General features: G+C 41.1%; 1 protein-coding gene across 1 annotated transcript in view; it reads left to right on the forward strand.

The window, feature by feature from the left end:
• Nucleotides 1-22,589, forward strand: part of kcnq1.2 (potassium voltage-gated channel, KQT-like subfamily, member 1.2) — a 207,503-nt gene that overhangs the window by 128,831 nt on the left and 56,083 nt on the right. The window contains exons 17-18 of the mRNA XM_007546747.2: nucleotides 450-490; nucleotides 2,363-2,424. Of these exons, the coding sequence (XP_007546809.1) occupies nucleotides 450-490; nucleotides 2,363-2,424 (103 nt within the window). The remainder of the gene's footprint in view (nucleotides 1-449; nucleotides 491-2,362; nucleotides 2,425-22,589) is intronic.

A 22,589-nucleotide genomic window follows, 5' to 3' on the forward strand; every position in this document is an offset into this window, starting at 1 on the left:
AAATAGAAAGCAATGATAAATAAGGCAGAAGATTGTTGATGCTTTGAGTAGAGTTCAAAATAATTATTTTGATGTTTTACATTAAGTGCCCGACCGACTCTAAATGGTATAAAACGTGCATAAAAAGCTACCACTGATTGCACCGCAGTCGCTTATTATTAAAATAATTAGCTTAAAAGAAACGGTGAAGCAAGTTTGTTTTGGATCAACGCAAAATGAAAAAGCTGTTAAATAATATGTTATTTACTCACTTCGATTTTCAGATCTCTCCCCCGTAGTGTGGGGAGGATTTCCACTGCCCTTCATTACTGTATTTTCGTGTAAAGATGAATCAGTTTTGTCTTGTGTTTCTTCCTTGTTTAACAGTTACCATAACAAGCTGTCTGGCCAGATGAATCTCTTCTGTATCTGTTTTTAACTTTTCTCCGTCTTTATCTGCTCTCCGTCAGGCTGGATGGCACCCTCGGGAAGCCGGGAATGTTTTTGCCAGGTAAACAGCAAGGAAACAGGCCGGATCTGACAGACAACCATCACTCCTCACTCCACCTCTGTGTTTACAACTCACACATGCTCAAGCACCAGCAGACTAAATACCGGAGAACGACAGGGCTGTAATGTTTGCGCTCACGGCTCTGTTTGGCTGAGTGTTTTTGTGTTTATAAGCGCTTGGATTTGTTTGCCGCGGCTCGCTGGGCCGTGTGCCGCCATTTATTGGCACCTTTGCGTAAATTCCTGTCAGACGACTTACAAACACTCGTTTGTTACGTTACTTTCAAACTGTCTCGGCGGTCCCATCGGTTGCATCGACTGCTACTGGAGCTTCTTTGTCGACTGACGTCGCTGCTGACAGAGGGAAAACAAACCGAGCCTAAACTGAACAGGAGCGAAGCTAAAGGTGAAACGGCAGCTTCTTGTTCCAACACGAAAAGTGTTAATATGACCAAACACGCGATGCTAATGAAGTTAACGAAAATTAAAAAATTCTGAACTCTCTCTTTAAGGTGCGGTTAGCATGTTACCTGTGAGGCCGAACTCTTGTTTCGTCTTCGTTTTGTATAAATCCAAATTAGCTAAACAAATGACTAGCTAACAGCTAATCTGGAAGGGGCTAAAACCACAGCTGACTGCTGCCGTCCTGAAGATTAAATCTCCCAAGAATGATGATAGTTTATCAGAGTGCTATGAACCCGTATCCACCTGCTGCAGCACATTTATCTGTCTTGTGAAAGACAGAGGTGTATATATAACTGCTGAGAGCTCATTATTTTTGTCTGACTATTTTAAATGATCAGTTTCTGTTGAAGATTGAGAATAAGAAAGAGAAAGAGAGACTGGGATCCACTACTGATTTATTTCAGATCATAAAACAACGTCATTAATTGTTTTGGTAACAGTTTATTTGATGGGATGTGCATAAGACTGACATGACACTGTGATGAACATGAAGGAGTCTTTATGAATGTTTACCACTGTCGTCATGTAGTGTTTTTTGGTAAATAATGACACTTTTAATGCAAAGTCAACAATTTTAATGGACTTTTAACACAAGTTTTAATGCATTAAAAGTATTATTTACCGAGTGACACTTCATGACAACAGTCACAGACATTCATAGACTATTTTATCTAAATGACTGGTGTTATGTCAACCCTATGATCAAATGAAGCATTACCAGTTTGGCTGTATTTATAAAACCAAAACTCCAAGATTCGAAAAGATGTGTTTGTAAATGTGAAATTATAGCAACAAATGAAAAAGAAAATTAGCTGTAATTTATCTAACATATTTATCTGACATAGTCAGTCTTGCAGCAGCGATGCCAGCAACATGGCGGACCCCACTGACGCGCTCATACTGGGGGCTTATTGAGCATCGACATGGAACGTGGAGATAGAAGCCGGTGCAAACAGAGAAGGGAGCATGCAAAACCTTTCCAGTCAGAGTTAGTGGTAAAACAGTGAGGCGAAAATATCTCGTCTGTATGAGTGAATGTCATTCATTGATTTCTGCAGTTCCTAACTTTTCAAGAAATAACGAGCCGTCCTATTCAGTTACAGCCCGTGTAAGCAATCATTTATTTAATGTACTTCCTCCTACTGTCCTCCTGCTCATTTCTCGTGCCCTTGCATGTCATTCACTGGTGCCAACGTAAGATGGTAATTACAGCTTGGAGCTTTCCGAGGTCCATAAAAACAAATGATATGTTCAGTGGCAAATGCATTCTGCCTCCACATCTGTTTTCACCTCTTATGGATAAATGCCAAGATTTATCTTGGGATTTGTCATCAAGTAATGTTAGTTATGCTATCAATTGTTTTCTGAATGTTTCCCCTCCCACCCCCCTTTTCTGCCAATTCACTAGGAAAGGGAGAAGATAAAGAGTACCCAACCATTGGAGCACGCATGATCAGAATGGAAGATAAGGTAGGCACGCCACAGTGTGTGTGTTTTGACTTTAAGCGAGACTGATCAGATTACTCTGGGCGTTCAGAAACAGAGTCGTGTGTCTGACAGCAGAACTGATTTGATTTTGCCGTCTTGTTGATGCTGTCGGACGAGTTAGAGCGATTTAAGAGTGTTATTTCTCTTACCTTATTGTGTCACACTGGTCCACCCGTTCTGCTGTCGTAAGAACTAAATGCTTAATTTTGCTGCATAGATGACCAGATCGTAGCTAAAGAGTGAGGAGTTTTTGCAGCGAGGCATAACCGAAAAACACAGCAGCTGCTTTTACAGGAAGAGAGCAAATTGTGACGTCAACGCTGCAAGTGGACGATGCTTTAGAAAACCAACCGTGGGTTGATAATTTAAGACTTCTCTATTGGACCTGATAGTGGATGAGAGCAACTCAGGAAGCAGCACAGAAAATGTCCTGGACTTCATCCAGCACCAGAACCAGCCAAGTAGGAAGATTAGATCTTGTCTGGATTGTAGCAAGTAGTCTAAGCAAAAGATATTAACCGGCCATTAATAAAGGAGGAAGTTGGTGTTTGCCAGCCCAGCCTTGTTTTGGATATCAGATATCAACATTGGGGCTTCGAGCTGCTCTTGAGAACACCATGCATCGGCCTTTATGAAACTACATCGCAACACAGAAGGAGTGACTTTATGTATACATAAAGTATGACTGAAACAACAGTGTTTTAGCTTCTTTTATTACTATTGAGGAGTTTTACTTCTTGGAACATAAAAGGACGAACTTCCCTTATTTTTTATCCGACTCTCCAGACTAATTGACCTCCTGTTGTTGTAGAGCCTTTAAACTCGGATTTAAGTTAAATCTGCCTGTATCCCAACTTTCTGATTCTTTTTGGTCAGGATTCTAAAACCTGAAATAAATATAAATATTCACCTGAAGCAATATTTGGTTGACAATGATATCTTAAGTGAAGATCAGTCTGGCTTTAGCTCTGGTCGTTGTACCATATCGGCAACCAGCATTGTGAAATGAGCTGCTCTTAAACAGACTTACTGGTAATTGGTTTAGTAATTAACCTTCAGGCGGTTTTAGAGGCTCTATTTAATGTCATTTTACTTTGTTATTATTAACATTGGGATCACCGTGTCGCTTCAGCTTCAGCACGCCTTTATGCTGATGACGCCGTTGTATTTTATTCATGTGGCTGTGCTCTGCGGCGCGAGTTGACGAGCTTGTATTCACCTGCCGGCTCCAGCAGGCATCACTATTTGAATTAATGCTTGTTCTTAATTGTAATAAAGCTAAATTAATGTTGCTCCCAAACCTCTGGATAGCATTCGTGGTTTTGCACGCAGAGGAGAAGCTAACTTAAGAACATTTCCCTTGAAATATTAGGGGATTTGGCTGGAAGACAACCTTACGTTTAGATTGCATGTCAACCGTTTGATAAAACATCAGACGGTTATATTGAGCGCTGAAAAAAATACTGTCAAGGCTATAATTTTAACAGTTACAGTTTTACAGTGTGCATCTGTGTGCGTACTTTAGAAACTGAGCGTCGGTCCTCCTCCAGCCAAACCTGTATAGTTTTATGAGCTCTGTACCTTTTTATTGCTTTTACAACTAAACAAATGTCTTAATGTCAAAGTGAAAAACGGATTTCTAGAAAATAATGACAATTAAATAACAATATGCAACATGAAGACATCCCATGACTTTTCAGTAACATTTTATCTGATTTGCTCTTGTTCTTTTATTTTCATGTTTTAATGATGAGCAGGAATACTGATTAACCAGTGATTAACTCTACATATGACTCTATGTTACAGTCATATGTAGAGATAGAGGTCACTGCACTCAGGTGACCTCTATCCCACCCACTGTGAGACTAGTAGCACCAATAGGCTGGACCTTTGTTGAATTAGGTCAGTCACTTTAAATGCAGTGAATATCCATGCAATCATGTATTTTATGTCACGTTTTTTATTTAAGTTTCATTATGTTTGTAAAAATCAGTTTTCACTTTAACATCAAAGGTTTTTTTGTATAATTTTTTTGTCAAATAGGCCAAATTTGATTGTTCACGATTAATTTGTCAAACCAGTAAAAAAGGTAAAACATTCAATGTTCTTTCTATCTTGTATTTGAGTGCATTCTTAACACGTTTTACTTAGATTATTTATTTAATCTTTACAGTAAGTGAAAGCTTAATGCTTTTGAGTCTGAGGAAGCGTCTTATATAAACTTCTGTGAGTCCATAAGACGGACATTCCGCCTGCATGCTGACTGATTTGATTTCCTCTTTTTATTCCAAGTCTGCTGCGTTGCTGCTTATTCCGTTTTCTCTCGTGGTTCTGATGTTTTGGACGTAAGGCTCACCTCAATATGAGGTTATTCTGAGTCAAAAACAATTCCTATACAATAGAACAATGCATTCTGCAGCCATTCAAGTCGGCCAGCTCAGGATTTCCCTCACTTTCCTGGGTATTTACCTTGCCGTCGCTATGCGCCCATTACCACGGCTGTTTGCAAGCGTCAGTCATTCTCAGACGTCTTTGTTTTGGAGAGGGGAGTAATGATCTTGAACCGCTGTAGATCGAAAGCCCTGAAGACCTCCCTCAGACTGTGCCACGGCCCACTGGCATTGGCCGTCGTGTTGTAATCACCGTCTCCTGATTGGGAACACAAACCTGTGTTTAGACGCTGCACCTCCCGCTTCGCCTCCTTCAGCCTCGCCTTCAATCCGCACATGAAGCCAGTATAATTTCAAAACACACGGGTCAATTTAAGAAAATCTTCTTTTTTCTTCTTTTTTTTTTTTTTTTTAAATAGACTTTACTTCTGATCAGAGCTTCATTTGTTTTGGTGCCACAACCAGCTTTCATTAGGTGTAACGTTAAAACAGCTGCAAGAATCTGTGTCAGCCATAAATCCTTCATAATTACTGTTTTCCTCTGGAGTGCCCACCCACTGCCCGGCTTTCGTTTCTGCTTATGTGAGTTTCTTGTTTTGATGGTCCTGTGGGGGGGACACACCTGTTACACAGACAAGGGGGGACAGGGGCTTCCTTTTCGCCTTTGGGCAGCAGGTGTACGAACCTATTGACCCATGTTTCCATCTACACTGTAAAGAAAAAGTGGACAAAACCACCACGTTGTTAATAGGCCAGTCTTGAAACTTCAAGTTTTTTTTTTTTTGTGAAACCTCGGTTCAGGCGGTCTGACTAGCCACACCCTGTGGGATCCCATCATTCTTCTCAAACAAAGGAGTAAAATTTGATTTATTGCTCAAATTAAAAGTATTTCTTGTTGGCAGAATGTCAGAAATGTTTAAATAAGCTACTTACACGTCTCTAACGACTCAAATTAGCATTTTCTGAGAAGTAAGTCGGTAGTGAATTGATGCAAGAGGCTTTTGCATTTGTGAATAATTTTGAAAGGAAGTGCTTTTAATTTGGATGACCAAATGTGTTTTTGTAACGGTGCTAGAGAGGAAAGCTACTTTTAATTTTTTTTATTTGAAACAACTGGAAGTCATTAAGCCGTTTAGTCATCCTTGTAATTCTACAGGAAACACAAAGACTGTTCTCATTCTTTAACTTTGGTTTTTGAAGATTACATTTTTTGGAAAATCTGGATTTTTTTTATTTTATTTTTTTTTATCCACCAACGCTCATCTTGTTTCCATGGTTCCAGCCGAAGCCCACTGTCTTCCTTGACAGGTGCGTTTTTACAGCTTCTACTTATTTGGACTTTGAATTCAGTCTGACAAAATATGAGGGTCAGGCTAAGAATTATTTTTTTTTTACGTCATAATGTCACATTAAGACAGTCGAAATAATACCAGGATGAAGTCTTAGCATTACCAGAAAATAAATGATCCAAGCTTTCCTCTTACTAAAACGACTTTCTTCTCGTAATTGACCTAAACATCAATGGTCACCCACCTGACTTCAAAACATCATCCCTTCCCTCAAAAAAGTTTTTCCACTACTGAAGGTTAATAATATTTACATCCAGCGGCGTATCTTTGCTGAAAAGGCGTAAAGTTTCAAACATCGTCTCTCGTCAGTCGGAGGACTGGAGCGTTGTCTTGTGAACCAGATTCACTCGTTGTTTGCTTTACTCTTAAAATCCTGTTTGTTCAGAAATCCCGGCCTTCAGATGCAGCACTTTTCCAAACAGTCAAAACAACAACGATCAAAAGATAAATCGCATGAACTAAACGGGGTGATAAATTATAAGGAAATTAAATTCATTTAAAAGCGATTTGATTACAACTACAGTGACATAATGAAAGCAGAGCCGTGTTATGTCATTAATCTTCATCTTTTATCCCTCGCCGTTTGCACCAGAATCTCCCGCGGGGGGGAGGGGGAGGGACACTTTTGTCGTTTTGTGACTGCGCATTCTTTAAATGGCTCTGCACTTTTCTTAGCTACACCGTCTTCCGCGAGTCGCCCGTAGACGTAAATCTAATCACTCACCGGGCTAAAAAAAAAACCCTTAGTGTCACAGTTGATTCGCTTTTGAATAGGATTTCTCCCAGAGGTCCGAGGGATTATTCATAAACTGTGAGCTGACATCTCTGTGCACACAAGTCGTGTTCCCATGCCTGTCTCATTCCTGGTCAGCCGCCAGCTTTTTTCTTCTTTTCTTCTTTTTTTTGTTTTCCCCTCCCTCCTTCAGGATAAATACTCACTCTCCGCTCCCTCTGCTTCATAACCCTGCAGGTTCGCCATCGTCCCACCGCTCCAGCTGAGTCAGATAGCGTAGCTATGCTGTCAAAGTGTTGTCCGCCAGACAATTCTAGATGAATTCATCTTGTACGGGCTGATAGGGGTTAAGGCATTCTGCGTCCTGTACGGGCTCGGACATTGATTTATCGCTTGCAGACAAAGGCCCGTGAAGATCTGCGCACACACACTCGCACCCACATGAACACGGAGTTGATTAATCACCAGTGTGTCTAACCCCTCACTCTTGAGATTGAATTCTCCGAGAGTAACTTGGAAACAAAGATGGATGACGCCCCGCGACAGCGTCTTATCTTTCTGTCAGGCGCACTCGATGAAAAATACCCCAGTGACGAGCTCAAACAGTGGCCGGTGCGGCCTGGGCATCAGCGCCGCCTGTCAGGGAAGAGGGAGGCGATTTTATTTGCCCGGGGGGCGAAATCAGTCCGCCGCTTGGGGCAAGCAGCAAGTTCAAGTTGTAAAATGTGAACATATTTAGCAATAATTCACTTTTTTTTTTCCTTTTTTTTGTGGTTGTGGTCCAGTTCAAACTGTGTTGAAATCTGCTGAAACCTGTATTGACTAAAATTTGTATATGTTAGTATCGGTCGGGGGCGCTGCTCCCCCCCTTGTGGTAGACAGCATATATAACAACGCAACGAAAATTTGAAAAAATAAATAAATAAATTCCCAGCACAGACGGTTATTTTTTTTGGTGAGCGGAGGTGATAACAAGAAAGGTTGTTATAGAGGAGCACAGGAATAGAAAATGGCACAGCTAAAATTAAACCTCTGCTCTCCGATGGGCGAGCTAGCGCTGATGATGCTGCACAGCCAGCTGCAGCTGGAAGATAGAAAAGCACATTTACATGCCAAAGTGTCACAGTTTATCCATTGCTGAGGTTATACATATACATATACAGCAGACAAAGTAGAACATCAAAACAACAATACAAACGGCATCAACTCAAACATATCCATATGAACTAATCTCAGCAGATTTCAATTGACGACGTCCCAGACAATATTACAAATACTACGGGTTGTATAGTGCAGAACATGTTTCTTTGCTTACTAATCTGACCCTTAACAAATTGTCCTCTTTCACCTTTTGCCCCCTGAAACTGAAACTGAGCCCTTAACACTGGAAATTGTAAGAAACATCAAAGGTTTTCAGGGACAAATAAGCTCACAAGTAGAAATAAATGGTCAGATAATATTTTCAATGCCACAAACACTTTTTTTTCAATGTTTGAAGTGTAAATTATGTTTGACATTTCGATTAATTTAAACTGGGACAAAGTATAGCGAAGAGCAAACATTGTGGACTTTTAAATATTTTACCACAAGGGGAACATTTTCATTATAGAGATTAATATTTATATTTTCAACAAGCAAAAAAGGAAACATAACTGGAACATTTTGATCTATTATTACCCAAATTAAAGGTAGAAATTTGTGAGTGTATGGAATTTGACTTTCAATTATGTTTTAAGATTAGTACACGGATCAAAATCAGATTTTTTAACAGCTATAACTCAAACCTTTTGTTTTACAGCCATTTTTTTTTCTTTTTTTTTGCTTCGACAATGCTTCTTGATATTTATGAACCGAGAGACTGACAGGCGGTAACTACGTCCTTAGACACTTGAGGATCTTTCAATTAAAATATTTTCCTGTTTGGATCTTTTTTTTTTTTTTTTTTTAGAGAGAGATTTGAACATAACATCTTGATCACCCTTGATCCACAAATTTTTATTTGAACAGCAGCACACGTTTATGTTTCCATTGGGTGAAATGTCACATCAGTTTAAAATAAACCAAACTTTTCAATGTAATTTTAACACATTAGGCGTACAGATAAAACATTACAAGGTTTGAATTCATAAGTCAGCATTGTTCAAAAATGGAAAGGATGAATCTGATATTGTTCTGTTTATTCATACAGAGATGATGTACAACATTCGATTAACCATTTAAAAGGAGATATGCAACGGAAATGAAAACAATTTCCACCTGCAGTCCCTGGACAAGCTGATATAATAAAGCATGATTTAGCAGATAATGACTTGGTGAAAAGCCAGTTTAGGAATTAATTGCATAAATGTTTGATAAGTCATTAATCAGATCTCACTAAAAACCAAGCAAACCAACAGACAGACAATTCACAAAACAATTCCTTTGCCCTCGTCAACAGTGAGTACAAATCTGCTTATTTAACAGCCACATTTTTACAAAAAGTGCAAAGATTATTATATTTTAGTCATTAGAGACGTGACTTGGACTTGTCGATTAAAAACTTCAGAGGGATGTTTTGGCTGGACGACTCCACAGCTCTTAGTCGCTTCCTCGTCCTCCTGCAGATTTCAGCTGCATACGGGGTTCAATTTGAAAAGTGTGTGTGAAAACAATGTCCAAAAAACACAAATCCAGACAAAATTCAGCAATCTACATTTAATGCAGTATTTGTTTTCATGATTACCTCATCAAGATCCTATACATTCGTGTGTGTGTGTGTGTGTGTGTGTGTGTGTGTGTGTGTGTGTGTGTGTGTGTGTGTGTGTGTGTGTGTGTGTGACACCGTCAGTAACTTTCAGCAGAAACACTCCGCAACATGCCCTGCAGGCCGGCGCAGGCACGTCTCCGCTCAAGACATCAGTCATTATTTATGTTTCTCTAAGTACACTGCACTGACCATAGATCACTCTCACTATGTGGTTAACTCCGCTCTGCTATATTAGGACAATTATGCTGCGCTGCGTATGTCACGCTTATATCATGTGAATTAGCCATGAGGCAGACGCAGAACAATCCGCGCTCTGACCTTAATAGCATCTCAATTAGGTAAGTATGTTGTAAATTACAGCAAGGCCAAATACTGCGAATACTTGCGGGCCGACATTGAGAGTTGTGTTTGTTAGGAGTCTGTAAGGCGTTTAGGGCCCCTCGTCTCTGAAAGCATGGCTCCGAGGGGGGCAGTGTGTGTGCGAGCGCGCGTGTGCGTGTGTGTGTATGTGTGTGTGTGTATGTGTGTGTGTGTGCGTGTATGTGTGTGTGTTTAGACTGGTCTGATGTAGCGCCAGCGCAGAGCTTTCGAGACAAGAGTCTGGTGTTGTAAACAGCCAGGCACACACACACACACACACACACACACATTTAAACGTAAGAACGCATAAAGATTTACAACTGGATGTCCAGGCTCGCATAAATATATTAAGAGCAGTAACGGCGTCATACGCAAACATTAACCTGCCCGACCGGCGGCTCCTCATTTCTGGTGTAAAATGAACTAATGTGTGATTTTGTCCTTGAAATCTGTTTAGGAGCATGCGTCGGGATTTAATGCCTCCAAATAAGTTCTGTTTTCAATTTTAGTTAAGATGCTAGCTGCAGCAAGATCAGCGCAAATAAATGACTAATTCTTAATACGTCCATAAAGTTCATTCTTCATAAAGAGAATGAAATAATTGACGCACTGGAATAAAAAAACTAGCCACAATATTCCTACCAAAAACGTAGGCAGGCTTTCAAAAGTAATTTAAAATTGAACAATCTTGTTTTCTGTAGCTGGATTCAATTAAGAGAGTCAGAGGGGGGTGGAACTACTACGAAGGAAATATTCAGCGTACTTAAAGCAAAAGTGTGCATTTTTAATCTGTTTAGGTCACACGTGTCAAACTCGAGGAACGGGGGCCAAATCTGGACCATCATAACTTTGCATGTGGCCGCCTAAACTTTAGAGACACACAAAGAAAACTTTCAGGACAGCAGTTACACACTCAAATATTTTATCGTGAAAAGATGTTCAACATTAATATATTAAACAGCTTATTAGTGGGTTTTATGAATTCATTCTCTTGCTGCCAGCAGTTTGAGGACATTCATGACCCTGATTGAATGAAACAATGAAATGAGTTTGACCCCTGGTTTATGTGGAAGCTGCTTTATAAGTCTCTTGGACTTCTGCAAAAGACTTGCAGAAGTCCAAGAGACTTCTGCAAGTCACCCGTGTTGCATATCTAGAGGCTGAAATATTAACCCATGCATCTTTGAAAAATAACCCGAGCTCAGTCAGAGCTCGGGTTATTATCTGTGACATAAGTTTTTTTTTTTTCATGGTTTTGAGAAATGACTTATTTGCGTTGCAGTTCTGGCTCAGGTTTTCATGTTTTTGTTAGGCTGTGACAGCATTACATGGCCCATGATTCAGGTGAGCAAAGCCACATTGGAAGTGATTTATCACTTGACATTCAGCCCTGGATATAATCTGGAAAGAAAAAAAAAAAAAAAGATTCTGGTTGTGAAACCAGTTTATTGCAGTTGAACCGAAATCTAATCTGCCAGCTTCCATGTCACGGTAGAGTTTATATGTACTGGAGTTTTCTTTCAGTACAAGGATATGTAATTAATCACAGTTGTAAAGCTCACTGATTATGTGGTTTAAAGGCATTAAGGTTTGGTAACTTGCGTGTAATAACCATCGACTTCTTTACCAGCTCCAAACATCACAAATGAACAAAGTCATGTGTATATTTAAAGCATTAAAACCCAGCTTGACTCATAAAGTCTGAAATTTACCGCAACCTTGTCACTTCCTGTTTACAAACAACCTAGCATTAGCACCTCAGCACAGCTGCCTGAGATAGGAAGTCAGAAAAGTAGCTGTTTAAGAGTCACTGCTGGACAAATGAAGCTAATTATTTTTTTTGTGTGTGTGTTCTCAAAAAAAACTTGCAAAAGACAAGAATTGACAGGAAAACTACCAATTTGGTCATTTGCCCTAATGCATCCCTGCTTTGGGTTATAGCTGCTCCTCCAGTAATAATTATGTCATCACCTGCCGTTCCCTGTGCTTGCTTTTGTGTCTGGACACTTGTTTGTCCTTTCCTGAACTCCCATTTACTCCTCTTCCCAGCACTCCTCGTCCCTGAGAGAATCCTTTCTGTTGTTTTCCAGTGTTTTGATATATGTGTGTTTGGCCAATAGGAGCTCAGCAGGGAGCTGGACTGACCAGACTGGTCTAAACAAAGAGAGGAAACTTGGCAAAGGAAGCACACACATGCACACATTCACAAAGAGAAATCCTGGAACACAGATTATCCATGCTTTGGCTGGTTTGGCGATATTCTTACTGGTAGTTGGGAAAACAAACTCTGTGGATTTCTGTGCCTGGCTCGGGGTGAAGCTGAATGACAGTTACCCAGCATGCAGCTAGTTGCGTTCTCATTTGCTGATTAAGTTTATTTATTTATTTATTGATTATTATTATTTATTTATTTATTTTTTGCAATAATGATTTCTTTGCAAGGGCTGAACACCGAAAATACAAGCGGCACATGCTTCGGCATCATTGTGAAATTTTGGTTTAAAAGTGTAAAGATAGAAAAACTGAAATGTTACATAGGGTTTGGATATTTTAGTTTTAGTTTTTTTATTTTTTAACCTAATCACTTAACTGGAAATTAATCCTCATCATGTTTTGGAATGTAGCATCTCCAAAAATAAACAAATAAATACAGTCTTGAAACATTCCTATACATTACTGAGTCATTATGGGATCAGGGTTACAGACACATGTTGTTTTCACAATTAGTATCAACTTAAATGAGACCTATTATGCAAAAATTACACATTGCACATTTTTATGCCTCCATTTTTGTCTCAACTGCTTCTAAAAAAAAACCAAAAAACACTCAGTGCTTAAAAAAACCACACAGCCCAATTTTTGACAACGAGTTTGTATTTTCGGGGGCTTTTCAAAAACCTCCCGATTGTTATGGCATATTCAACGGGCACTGTGCCTTTACCTAGCAACCACAGTTAAGCCCAACCCATCTCCTAGCAACCTCAGCGGAGCTCCAGCAGGTTTGTTCAGCTTGTTTTCCCGCTGTATGCGCTGTACAATGGCTGCTGGAAAATTCCAAGTGTTTTGTTGTTGACTTACCATCCAGAAACCACGTCCTGCATTCTTGTTGGTTGTGCAGGAGGCTCCACTCCCGCTCTTCAAAGATGTACAGTTGTTCAATTGCACATCTGTTTGCAGCCATTTTCATGTGTGAGTGTAAACGTTGAAATGGGGGTCTTGGCCATTTACAATTTGTTTAGATTTAAAGTGACAAGAGCCCCTGAAACACCTCAAACCAACCAGACTAAAGTCTTATTTTCTAAAAATGATTTTGTGTAAAAAATGTAACAAACATGTTTTGTATATCTCAGAGACATATCATAACAGGTCATCTTTAAAACAACTAAGGTTTTTAAAAAGGCTACTTATTCATACACACAGCTTCATGTATCTCACATATTGAATGTTACCTTGCTAAGACAAGAAAAGGCAAGTTGACATATTTCCACAGCAGTAAAAATGATTTTCGTCTCTGTGTGGTGTGATTTACAGCCCAACGGACACCTAGTGTTTGTATTTGATCTTTTTAATGTCGCAACATAAACATACCAATGCCACAATCCCCTCCGCGGTTCCCTTAAGGCACTATTTTTGGCCGAACTCGGTCTTCCTCACATCGACACTTCCCACCATTGATGTGGTGCCGTTGGAGCTCTGCGAACCAGATAGCAAGCAGAACCGGGCCGTGGCGTGCCGCTACGAGCTAGATAGCGCGCCCACAAGCAGGGCGCCGTTTGTAGTGGAGCCCGGCAGTAAATCACGTTTCGGCAGTGCGCTGGGGATGCAGCCCCTGGCAGCTCCCAGACGGCCTTTGGCTCTGGCTCCCCTCTCTTAGCGCCACTCTCTAATTTCAGAGCCGGGACCCTGCCTACTACTGTGTCTTTACCGCATTCCCACAAACCAGAGACGGACAGTCTGCCTGCATGTCTGGCTGCTCGCTTTCCATCCCTCGGTCATAGCTTTTCTTCTTTCGTATTTTTTTGTCTCTCTCTCTATCACTTTCTTTCTCTCTCTCTCTCTCAGTTCGTTGGCCTGCTATGCTATACTCTCTTTTTCTTCTGTGGCTGTTGGTCTGCCGTTCCTCGAGGGTGCCCTTCTTATTTCCCCTGTGCCTGTCTGTTTCTCTGCCTGCAGGATTACAGGCCTGCAGTCTCACTCGTAGTATCTAAATCATCCAGCTCCTTGCCACTGTCTCTTGTCATCAGTCCCACTCCTACTTTCTGCTGGCATCTCTCTAATTCCTACAGCGGGCCAGCTCTTTGGCTGTAAATGCCCCCGCTACGTTTTTATTTTATTTGCTCAACTTTCACAGGGCCCTGTGAGATATTTCAGGTCATATATTTTACCGTCTTGGCCAAATGCCCGAGCCACTATTAGCTGGATCTCGCCACTAATATACTACTTCATCAACCAGTTCATTATCAACGCCGAGGCGTAAGCGTGCTTAAACGGGTTACGCAAGGGTCAGCGTATAGTTCACGGAACCGGAGTCCGTGTTTTATTGGGACCCACATTCTTGCTATTACACAGTGCTAAAAGGCTCTGGTGCCACCTTACTTTTAAGTGTTACTCAATCTCAGTCTACTGCGTGAAACAATAAAAGAGCTGTGAACAATGCCAACATGTTTAAATTACCCCCAGGGCCTCAAGTGGTGCAAATGTCACCACTGTTAAACCAAGCTGGTACCTGGGGAACTCGTAATGGGTAGTGTGTGTGTAAAAGTGTGTGTATGTGTGCGTGCTCTTACACACGGCTGTTTTTGTAAGAGCTGGATATCAGGTTTGTTTACGCACAGCACCCGGCCCTTCAAGGTTAATCCTTGTTGAGGTCCAAATGGCGTCTCTGCAGTCTTTTTCTTTTTTTTTTTAAGAAAACGATATGATAAACTACGATCGACCACAAACCTCTGGGCTAATGTTTTGAAAGAAACAAAGATTGACATCTACGTACACGTGTAAATGTGTTTGACAAGTAAAAGGTGAAAAACATCTGCATAAAGTGTCTGATTACACAAACGCATGTTAAAAAGACAACTGCTGGTTAAAGCTGTGGTATGTAACTTTATTTAAAAGAAATGTTTTGAAACTGTCACCTTTCAAAGTGACAAACCTTGTCATGTCTGAAGGTTTGTTCTACATGCACAAATAACCTAGCTATGTTATTTCAGTGAAGAGTTTTTTTATGTCTCGGTGGCAGTAAAAGTCTCGGCCTTCAGTTTTGACGGGGGAAAGATAATGCAACGTTATTAGTTGTCAAAGAGAAGTCAAAGGATCACCAAAGTCCGTTGGATTCACCTTTTTCTTGATGCATCAGCAGAAAATATTGACGTATTCCCAAACCTCAGGCCTCTCTGTGTTGAACTGACTCCCTTTACGTTGAGACCAAAGAAAGAAAACGTTGTAGACTTTATTAGGGCTGAGAGTGTCGAGATACTGCAGACGAGCTCGTAGGTTTATTATGGTTTGAGCTAACTGTTACTAATGCAGGCGTGTTTATGACTGTGTAAATATTTGATTGGGCATCTTAGGGTTTAGATATTGGTCCTGTGATAATCCATGCCCAGACACATCCCTCAGGCAGCGGTGGAGGTTAATGGCACCCAAGGCAAATCACGTTAAGCGCGTTCACCCAACTCGATCTGTCCGGGCCAAGTTTCTGTTTGCTTAAATACCCTGAGCGTTTTGCAGGATATTTAATAGGCTTATCTGTATTCCATCGTGGGCTTTTATTCTTGGTAAATGACTAATCATTTTATGGAAATGTGTGTTTTTCTAAATCTGTGGGCTTTGTGTTTCCCTGATGTACAATTAAAGCGGCACACCTTTCAGTTGTAGGTAATTAACTCTGTGATCCAAACAGAGCTCAAGGCTCACCTCGTCGAGTTTGGTGCAACGCATGCAATCAGAGAGCTGCCGTTCGGTTCTTTAATTTGTGAATGGACAGGGGGAGGGGGGGAGGCGGATATTTACAGTTGTATCGAACGGTAGCTATTAAGAACAAGGTCACCCAAGTTGTGTCTTTATGGGGATATCATTTACCCGTGCCATAAATAAAGAGCCAGAGAGCAGAGGGCCTCCACCAGGGGCTCAGTTACTCCTGTTTATGCAGTCACATGTCTTCTGTGGCAAAGCAACTGCTGTACAAAAGTTTGAGTTACTCCAATTGGGTCCTGTGGAGGAGGGGTTTTATTATTGGGTGTGATTACTCACGACTGGTGCACTAAAGCACCTTTGTTACAGCAGAGTAGCCCCTTTTCTGTCCTCTTTGTACTTCTCCTACAGATGTTCTCGACCGTTCTGGCGCAGCGGCACCAGCTGTGTTTTCATTACAAATATCTGCAAATATTTGTTGATATTCTGCTAATGTTGACAAAACTCGCATGTGCAGCGTTTCCATTAAATACGAAATGAAATTAAGGTCGCGTATGAATAAGCTTGTCCACACAATAAGTCATTTAAAGTCACGGCGGTAACCGATGTAAGCTGTTGAAGTGCATTCATACGTCAGCGATGGCGCCAGCGCTCATCGTCTGTCAGCCGCCAGGGGAGACGTCAGCGTCTCATTCAGGCGTTATAGCCCATTATACTTGGAAGTGGCCACGTATGCAGCGCTTTGGAGGAATTGGAAGAGCTCAGGATCCAACACGTTTGATGGAGCCAGCTGCGTATTGGCTGAAAAAAACCAAAAAGAAAGCATCACCCTCCTACCACTTTCTGTTGTCTTCCTCGTGGTTTTCACTAGATTTAGTAGATAGATTTAGTAGTGGTAGAAAAACCACCTCGTCTTAGCGCAAAAGCTTCTTTTTTTTTTTCTCGAAGGACGTGAGTTTTTTTTTTTTTTTTTTAATTGCCGTGTTTCCATTAAGCATATTTATTTTTTTGCAAAACAAGTTGCACAGTTTTATGGTTAATGGAAACGCACCTACAGACACAGGAATCTCTACTGGGATATTTCCACACAATCTACTGAATTTCTGCCCGTCGTAATCAAGTTCAGCCTTTCTATGGTGGAAGAAAGGACATTTATGTCAGCTTTTCACTGAAAATTGCAAGTTTCACATGCAAGGAAAAAAAAAATCAAATAGATTTTTCTGGAAGAAAAACACAACAGGAGTGTCCAAAACACATCCATCATACCAGGAGGTCAGTTGCGATGATGCACTAACTCTCGTTCCCAAGGCAGCTCAGAGACAAAGACAGATAAAGACGAGCAGACAACGATAGGATGAGAGACAGATGAAAGTCTGGAGGTCTTGATGCGATACTGTATGTCTCCGCCGTTACTGAGAAGGATAAGGGAGGCTGAGAGACTCCGAGCTAAAGCTGGCCTGATAAGAAGAAGAGGAGATAAAACGTTGCAGTGAACTTCAGACAGGGACAAGAATGAAGGAGAAGGCCAAGCTGATTAAGGCTATTTCTCTTCATTTACACCCAGAACGAAAGACCAAAAGAAGACCAAAGCCAGGGAGATAACAAAACGATATGATACGAGGCTGTGGCACAAGCTTACACAGAGGTGAAGCAACAGAATTTAATTAGTAATGAATAAGGTTAATTAACGAAGGCCAAAACCTAATTTCTATTCCAAAAATTACATTTCATTACCAAGACAAACTGGAACTTGATTTGAGGTCATTAGATGTGGTGGTTACCATGTCCCAGTGCCATCAGTTGTCAAAAATTCACATGAAAATAAATGCATTGAATCATTTTATCAAGCTTGCTACATGTCTTGATATACGCCGCTGTTATTCTGTGCTTGGTAATGGTTGGTTTGAAAGTATAATGCTCTAAACTTTAAAAATCCTCATGGAATTTAGTTTTTTTTTTTTTTTCTTGAACATGTTATAAAATTTCAAAAAACTTTAATTTGTAGGGCCAAATTAAAGCTCTGCTCCTCTCCTGTGCACCTGAGTTTCAAAAGCAACCTGCATGAATTACCTAAGTACAGGGACCTACCTGGTTAGGATTCATCCCAAATAATATCTAAGAAGCACAGATGGTACTCAATAAACACTTATTCAAAAGTTACATGGCTAAATTTTGTTTCCCCACGAACATAGTGACTACTCTTTATCTTATTTGTTTACCTCATAAGCAAAACTCGGCTTTGACCTCAGACTAAGAGCGCTAAGAGTAAGAGGAACCATCACTGATGTTCCTCATCAGAATGGCCGCAACATTATGAAACTGCAATTACATAATTCAAACGTGAACAACATACTCTGTCGGGTCATTTCATGGTAAAGTCATTGCTTTACCTCCCAACACGTGTAAACTTACACACCTTCATGATGTGTTTTTTTTTTTGTTTGTTTTTTTTTTGCCGTAGTTTTAGGCATCGCAGAGACAGAACAGATGACTGGATTTTCTTTAGTAGCACTGATGTCTGAAAAGCAGATAAGTTGAGAACACACCATTTACACACTTTTCCCTGCAGGATGGTTTCTGTTTGACACACTTTGTGCTCAGTGCTCTGGACTGACCCCTGCTGCTCCACGCTGGCTTTGTGGCTTCGATGTCACTTTCACTTTTTGAGAGCGCAGACGGCTCGAGTGGAGATTCATCGATTCCTAGAGGGAGTGTAGCGAGGGGTGCAAATGTCTGGCTGTGGTATGACGCCGCTATTTTGTCAAAGACCAGTCCAGGTCCAGTTAAATCCAGTTATGTTAGAGATCATCACATTCCTAAAATAATGGCCTGTATTTTTGTTTGTTTGTTTTTACCTAAAGCATCTTGTGGCAAAAAAATTAGGTGATTTGTTTTCTTTTTTTTTTCCGACAAAATCAGTTTTGACCAAAAACGAGGTCATTATTTTAGGAAGGCAACAAGAATGATTCTTGGCCAGGCAATGTACCGTACATTGTTCCCATGTTGCTCACTGATGACCTCATGTTGAACGTCTTAGCAGATTTCAACCGGAGAGCTTTTAAGCTGCGACATTCTGACTAAACAACTATGCAACTATGCTTTTTGCTGACTTTTATTCTTGTTATCTCCCATTTTGTCCCCCGTGGCGCTCTCTCTCTCTCAACGTCAGCTTTGTTTCTGTCGTTGTCTGTCGCCACCCTGTCAGGAGGGATTACCTACTCACAGCTTCCTCGGCGCTCTTTCTGTATTTGTGCAGTTTTTGTGTGTGCCAGATTAGTCTCCATGCTGGGTCTATCAAGTTGTAAACTTTGTGAAGAGAAATGAAGCAAAAATTACGATGGTATGAAGTTTCACAACTTTAGCATGTGCATGCGAAGCCAACAAACACAAACTTTTGAAGCTGAGCAGGCTAGAAGACACCCAACAGTTGAAATGTTGAAACGCATTCATCCGTGACCAAGAGGTCATTCTTTCAAGTCACTGCTGGACAGAGTATCCGTTGTCTTGATGTCTAAGATCGTCTCAGTTTGCTTCATCATTAGGTCATGAAGGGATCAATTTAGTCATTGCGTGTCGGTACGCGACGGCCCTCTTTGCCCGGCAGGATGTTGCAGCAGGAAGAAAGATGAAGAACGTCGTGGACAGAAGAGGGCAGGAGAGGCACTCAAACATGATAAGCTTGGTGTGTGTAGCTGTGTGTGTGTGTTCTCGCTCACCTAGTTTTGTTCACACCGAGATTGTGGAAACTTTGTGATTCTTTGTGTCAAGAAGCACCTTAGTGTCGGCACACTTGGCTCATCCACTGCCTCAGCTAGATTACTCTGCTCCCTTTTTTTCTACCTCCCCTGTTTCTCCATCACTCAACCCCCAGCTTGCTCTGGATTCCCGTCTCCTCTCCAGGCCGTTCCAGCTCATTCCCCGCCATGGGAGAGGAGTTTAAATCACTAGCTTCGCTCTCCCCGCCCCACCTCCTACACAAACTTTACTCCTTTCCTCCCTTTTCAGATTGAGTCAAGAGGGGGGTTGGGTTTTGACTGCCGCTTTTGACTACTGTGGGAATGCAGGTGTTAAATGAGGTTACATCTGTGTGTGTGGGTGTGTGTGTGTGTGTGTGTGTGTGTGTGTGTTTGTGTGTGTATTGGTGGCCTTGGGATTGTCCAACCCCATCCAGTCAGCCAGAATATAGTCTGTCGTATGCAGCACTAACCTCTCAGAGTCTGCCCTGAGTTTTTACAGCCTCACACTAAAACATACAGACATAAATTCACAGCAGTTTCTACTGACATATAACTTTTACAGCACTGGAGCCGGAATCTGAGTGAACACGTAGATAAAGGAGGCAAGCTATCATATTTGATCATCTGTTTAAAGTCTTAACAATGGTCTCTTTGGAACAGTGTGAAAACTCCATAAGTGAAAGGAAGTGTTTTATAGGTGCTAAGGCAATAAGCTGTGAGTCAGTGAACTGTTGTGTCTAAAGAACGCGGATCTATCAACGGTGATCTTCACAACGAGCCTAACAAAGTAGATTTCTGAACAACTAGTATCGGCATTGTAAACTTAAAAGTTTGTAGCACCATTAATAATCTAACGAGTAACTCTTTTCTCTTTCTTGAATCAGCTAATGTTTTTTTCTGATCCCGGAAACACAAGCGATACGAGTACGCAAAGAAATGACAGACTCTCTTCTCTCCAAACTGATTTTAGTCATTTCTCATTTGCTGAAAATGACATTAAAGGTTTAGGGTTAGGATTGTAAACAAAGAGCTACTTGGATCAAAGTGAAATAAGAGGAAACTGGGATCCAGGATGATATGTCGAATTTGCCTCACAAATCTCTATGTTTGCATGTAAAAAAATAAAAAATAAATGCTAAGGCAATAGTACTAAGGTTTGCTTGATTCCCTCTGTGTTTAGATGGGACTGCTTTATGCAAAAATTTCTTTGGTCAATTGCAACATTTTACATTCAAAATGAAGGAAGTTGAGGAAAAAATACATTCCTCATTTTGACTTATCGCTTCAAAACCGATTCTCTAATAAACTTGTTGGGCCTACCCAACAACACACACCCTCAAATCACCTTCAGATGGCAAGAATCTTCTAAAGGGCGGGCAATATTTAATTATGCATCTGCAGGATGCAGTGTCTCAAGCTTAAATGCTTCAACTTCAGCTTTGTTATTTAAGTAGCTTCTTAGGCCTGTACGAATTTACAGTGAGAACGGACGAAACCTTAATCTTGAGGAACTCCAGGGTGTTTGGTTGAATCTCTAAAGAACTTTTATGTCAGATTGTCTGAGTCTTTCCCACAGAAAGCAAACATTTTTCAATATATCAATGACTGACATTACCTTTTAGATGTAGGGTGTTTTTAGAAACCTCTCTAGATGTATCTAACTCCTTAAGGAAACTTTATGCCTTCTCATGTGTCTTAAAGACTTTTCGCCAATCATCCAATGGGGTTCTTCACTTCTGGTCACGGATTGGGAATTCCTAGCTTAGAATAAATATCGACTCAACAAACAGCCCTATTAGTGTGATAGTTTGTACTATTAGATGGGAACTCCCAACCCACGATCAGCATTGACGAATTCATTTTCGGTGCGAGGTGAATTATCTAGAGAAGAAGTCTGCTCACAGTCGCCATGTCTTGTTTAATTGAGAATCTACGCCAACCTACCTGGACGTTCTATTTTGTTTTATGGCTCTGATGATCAGTACCAAGTATGTGAGCTAATGCTACTTCTATTATTGCCGTCTATCCAGCTTGGTTTCATTCACACTCAATGTGACGTCAACGCACAGACTCAATAGCACCGTCATTAAAGTCAGATGTCAGTCACTATCATCTTCTTCTGTAGCTTTTACTCAAAACAAAAATGTCCAGATCATGTGTCTGGATCGACACCCGTGGTCTAAAACTCCAGTCCTCAAGGGCCGGTTTCCCTGCAACTTTGAGACGTCGCTCTGCCTCAGCACACCTGGCTCCAATATCGGCTCTGTAGTTCTGTAGCTCTGCATGATGCATGACAGCGAGGCAGTTTCCCCATTTAATTCAAGTGTGTACAAGTGACGCATCTAAAAGCTGAAGGACTCCCGCCCTCGAGGACTGCAGTTTGAGGCCACCGATCTACACACTCCACAGCATTTGTGTCCTGTCATTCTCCATGGCAGGATCCAACTTTGACTAGGGGAATTCCAGTTCAATCTCAGAGCAATCCTCACATTCACTTTTGCAGCCACTTTGTCATGGTGTCCCATGTAAGCTGCCTGTGTCTTACACCCTACTATTATGTGCAGAACTGTTTCTGGATCATCTTTTCACAGTCTGAATCTTGGGACCTTTCTGGTGTGGTAGACCCTGGCAATTGTGGCTCTTGGGCTAAGCACCGGTTTCGGCGATACCATGATTAATGTGTTTGTGATGTCCTTGAGTCTGGCACTCAACATTGCTCAGTTTCAACCCCTTCCTTGAGTTGTAAGGTTGAAGAAGCGGTTGACACTAATGCTACACCTAAAATATCATCTTGGTAGTATTATTACACGAAAAATACTTGCAGCCAGGATACCTTAGCACAGAGGTTCCCAAACTGTGGAGCGCGCCCACTGGGGGGACGCAGTGTCATTGCAGGGGGGGCGCGGGAAGCCGTCTGGATGA

This window comes from Poecilia formosa, unplaced genomic scaffold (genome assembly GCF_000485575.1).
Source record: "Poecilia formosa unplaced genomic scaffold, Poecilia_formosa-5.1.2 Scaffold17, whole genome shotgun sequence".
Classification (NCBI taxonomy): Eukaryota; Metazoa; Chordata; class Actinopteri; order Cyprinodontiformes; family Poeciliidae; genus Poecilia; species Poecilia formosa.